The 4147-nt window shown below is 46.2% G+C and overlaps 1 protein-coding gene across 1 annotated transcript in view; it reads left to right on the top strand.

Annotated features, from left to right (window-relative positions):
• Positions 1–1568, top strand: part of Prpf18 (pre-mRNA processing factor 18) — a 29146-nt gene extending 27578 nt beyond the window's left edge. The window contains exon 11 of the mRNA XM_010641979.2: positions 588–1568. Within this exon, the coding sequence (XP_010640281.2) occupies positions 588–668 (81 nt within the window). The 3' untranslated portion in view covers positions 669–1568. The remainder of the gene's footprint in view (positions 1–587) is intronic.
• Positions 1569–4147: the final 2579 nt, after the last annotated feature.

Genomic DNA, 4147 nt, shown 5'->3' with positions numbered 1-4147 from the left:
TTTTCTTTTTTTTTTTTTTTTTGTTTTTTTTTTTCAAATTCTATCATTTGTGCGTTTCTGGCAGTGTATTTTGTCCTTGTTTCTGAAGTCTTGTGGCTGTCTTTCTCAACCAGATGTCCTCATTCGGACCACGTGATGAGGACACTATTGGCATGGTTTTTCTCAGTGTCCCCAGGGATACTGTTAAGTGGCATCAGAAGTGTTAGATGTTTGGAAAAGCTTTCCTGTTACCTTTGGTGGTGGCGTTGGGCTGGGCAGTTAGATCTTAGCTTTCTCTGAGAGCCGGGTTGAGGAGGCCTGAATCTGTACGAGTGTCTTGAGTTGATTTTACTGCTGCAGAGTAAGTACCCTGTCTGTGAGCATACTGAAGGTCTCCCTGTGTCTCCAGTGTCTTTGCTGTTTGTTTGTGACAGTGAGCACACACAGTGCTCTGGTCTGTTCTTGTACGTGTGACAAACAGGACCCGGGTAGCAGGGCTGCGGATGCTGTGCGTCCCGGAGCACCGGCAGCTGGAGTGCGTCCAGAGGAGGATGCTGAGGAGCGGCACGGCCGGATCATGACCAACCTCATTTTCTCTGTGTTCGTAGGGACTGAAGAGGCTGATGACCATTTGCCAGAAGCACTTCCCCACAGATCCGTCAAAATGTGTGGAGTACAATGCCCTGTGAGGCCCACATGCAGTGCGCAGACAACAGTTAGGGACTAAGGAGGCAGTGCACAGACTTTTGCGTCCCCAGCAGGAGTGAAGGGGAAGAAACTGGAGCTTCCGGTCTCGGAATTCTGTCTACAGAACTGTGCTGGCTCTCACATCTGACTGCAAACTGATTTTTGTGTCTTGCTTTCATTTTAAGTTATGAAAAATTAAGTTCTAAAGACTTACCCCACAACTTAAGTATGCAGACTGCGGTAACGGGGATTTGAAATGACTGACCTGAAAGTTGGTGGTAAATAATTAAAAAGGATGGACTTAATTTTTTTATGATTTGCACACACTCTTATGTACTATTTATACAACATATTTTTGTATATTTCAACAAAAATGGATCCATTGAGATTTTAACCTTTGCCGTCTTGCAGTATAATGTAAATGTTGGTACTGTTTGCTTACATATTATTTTTCTTGTGTTTCAAAGCTTGGCTTTATCGTCAAGAGTATACATCATCGTATTTGTCATCTCAGGAAAGAAGAGAATTAATAGGAAACTCAAGTGTAAAAATGAAGGCAGCATATCATAGCAGCATACATTCCGAACAAAGTTAACACCCAGCGCATCCAGTTCCGGGTGAGGACACAGGCGGGAGGAACTTCAGTGGACCATGTCCCAGCCACCCTGCGCCAGAGCAGGGCGGGACCAGGACTGCCGTCCCTGCGGCCAGCAGACGGCTCCAGCTTGTCTTGCAGCAGCATCCTTTGACCACTGTAACCAGTCATGCCTCAGGAGCCGAGAAGGCTTGAGTTCTGCAGTGAGTTGATAGGATGCTGCCAGACCAGCAGGACAGCATCAGCTGGGAAGAGTGGAGTCCTGAAGTCAGAACCAGCAGCTTCCCTCTCAGCAGCCGGCGTAATAACTGCACGGCAGCAGTACGACTCGGCAAGTTATCTGATCTTGCTAAGCCTCCGCTAATCTTCCAGTGATGGTTATAGTAGTACACACCTCGTTTCATTCTGTGTCTGGGTAAAATAAAATGATTGGAGCACTGCCTGGCTCATGGTAAGAGCTCAATAAATAGCAGCTGTGGTGTTAGCATTGTTGCCATTATTGACCGTCACAGGCCTGTGCTTAAAGGCAGTGTGTACTCATGTAATGATGGTGATATCTATGGCTTTAGCAGCGACAGCAGTAATGTGAAGTCATGTTAAGCTGTGGATTGTGGCTGCTTTACTTCAGCCAGCTCTTTGTTTACAAGGGAAGGGGACGGGAGCTAGAGGCCACCCTTGAGAAAGTCACTTTGGCCCCTGTGGTCTGTGCCTGTGTGGAGACACGATTGGTTCTGATGGTTACTTGTGTGGAGGTGGCTGAGCCTGGTGTCTGGAATTGAATCTGGGCCCTCCACTTTGGAAGCCTTTTCTTATGATTAAGTTACATAGAATTTGGGGGGAACTTAATAGCACAAACGAGAAACAGACTTAAGATGTGACAAAAATTCAGACCTTTGAAACGGGTCTTGTGTAGGATTGGCTTACAAGTATTGTTGAATGAATACTGCTCTAATTATGTTTTCTTCATTCACAGGCCATAGTATGGTTTTCAGTTAGTGTCATGTGTCTTCCCATTTGTTCTTAGTTAATATCCCACATAAGGAAGAAGATGTCTCATGTGATGCCAGTACTCTGTGAAGCTGGCGAGTGTGAATAGTGTGACGCAAACTCAGGAGGGGCCAGGTTCCACAGCACAGTGACTGTTAGCGTTTTGAATTTGGGAGGAGGGAGGCAGGGTGAAAGACGTTGATCCTTCAGAGAAGTTGTCTATTGCCCTGAATAAGTTAAAGATCTTCAGATAACTGCAGATGTCATGAGGAGATATAGAAAAAATGATCTTAATTCTCCAAATCATGAACATTTTAGGTTAGCAGAGTCTATGTATTTACATTTTGAACTGTTTATAAGACAGTAAAGACACGTCTTTTAAATTCAGTCTCAGTTCTTGAATAACTGCATTCTTCCTCTCCTTCCCCCTGCCTCCCCGTATATCTGTCTGCTGAAGCCAGCGGGATTCAGACTAGTAGCACAGTTTTCCCGCAGGCGAATCCAGGTCTCCTCCACTTACCGACACACCATCGTGGTTGAACATGCTGTGATTTGAAAATGCATTTGATGTCCACCTGCCTGAACTTCCTTCAAGGTGCTCAGAACACTTACATTAGCCCATGGCTGGGCAGGATCACTTAACAAAAAGCCTGTTTTATAGTAAGTGTTGAATAACTCAGGCATTGTGTTGAAGGCAGTGTACCACCAAGTGGTGTCGAGTGTACACCCTGCAGATCAGGGGCCATGGCTGCCCATCGTGGAGAGGACGTCCTACTACATGTGACTGGCCTGGGAAGAGATTAGATTCCAGGCACCCTGAAGGATTATTGCTTTCACACCACTGTAAGTTGAAGTCGTGAGTCAAACTGTTGTAAGTAGGGTCCGTCTGTGTTTCCCAGGAGTGGCATTGTCAGCTGCAAAGACAGCATTGTAGTAGTCTGCAGAAATCTGGAAGTCACCTCTGATTCCAGGCTTTGGAGAAATTTCTGAACAGTAAAGCTGAGGCCAGAGAATTAACACACAGGAGACAGAGGAGTCTGGATCTTGTGGGAAGAAGGCAGAGGCCCAGAGAGACCACAGTGCAGCAGGTGGCTGTCACTAAAAACCCAACTTAGTAACTTGCTGTGGTCTCCGAACGCTCAGAATTTGTAGACCTGGGAAATAGGATTGACAGTAGTATAGCTTTAATGTTAAGCTCATCCTGGTGGTTTCCTGACCCACTTTGGCACTGGGGTTTTATCTCAGTAATCTAGAAATGCAACTGTTTGTTGTTGCTGGAAAGTAATAATTTACTGTGAAAGTGAGCCGCTTGGGAAAGATGAAGAAAAGCATTTTAGAATCTGATAGAATTGAGTTTGGGGTTCATGTCCCTGGCTCCTCTCCAGCCACTTAAAACCCCACTCTTTCCATAAAAGGACCAGTGAGCAAAGTGGGGAAATTTGAATGCAGAGGAGCCTGAGGTGAGCGGGAAGTAGTTTCTTTTGTCTGAGTATCTTGAAGAGCGTGACTTAATGGGTTGTGGCTCCCCATGAAGCCCGGAAAGAATAAGTGTCCCATAGCAGTTGATGGCATGGTGTCAAGGGGCAGCCTTGAGCGCCACAGCACTTTCTCACGCATACGGATGGAAGAGGAGTTTCCAGCTCTCAGGAGAGCGGGAGCCAGCACTGGTCCCCAGTGGGTCTCTGTGGGAACAGTTAGGGCAGCTGCTCTTCCCAGACTGTGCTTCTGTTGGCTGAATTGTAGCTGCACGCTAGTGCTTCAGTGGTTAACAGTAACCTTAAGTCATTCGAAATTTAAAAATAAGTTCTGGTGGTATGGAGTCATTAGGGGAATGCGGTGTGGTTAGCAGCAACAGCTGTGGTGACCCCATTCAGGAATTTGGAACCATGCTCATTAGAA

The sequence above is a fragment of the Fukomys damarensis genome, unplaced genomic scaffold (assembly GCF_012274545.1).
Source record: "Fukomys damarensis isolate Sample0158 unplaced genomic scaffold, DMR_v1.0_HiC HiC_scaffold_19, whole genome shotgun sequence".
NCBI lineage: Eukaryota > Metazoa > Chordata > Mammalia > Rodentia > Bathyergidae > Fukomys > Fukomys damarensis.
Note: the sequence above shows the minus strand (reverse complement) of the source record. Positions and strands in the feature narration are given on the sequence as shown.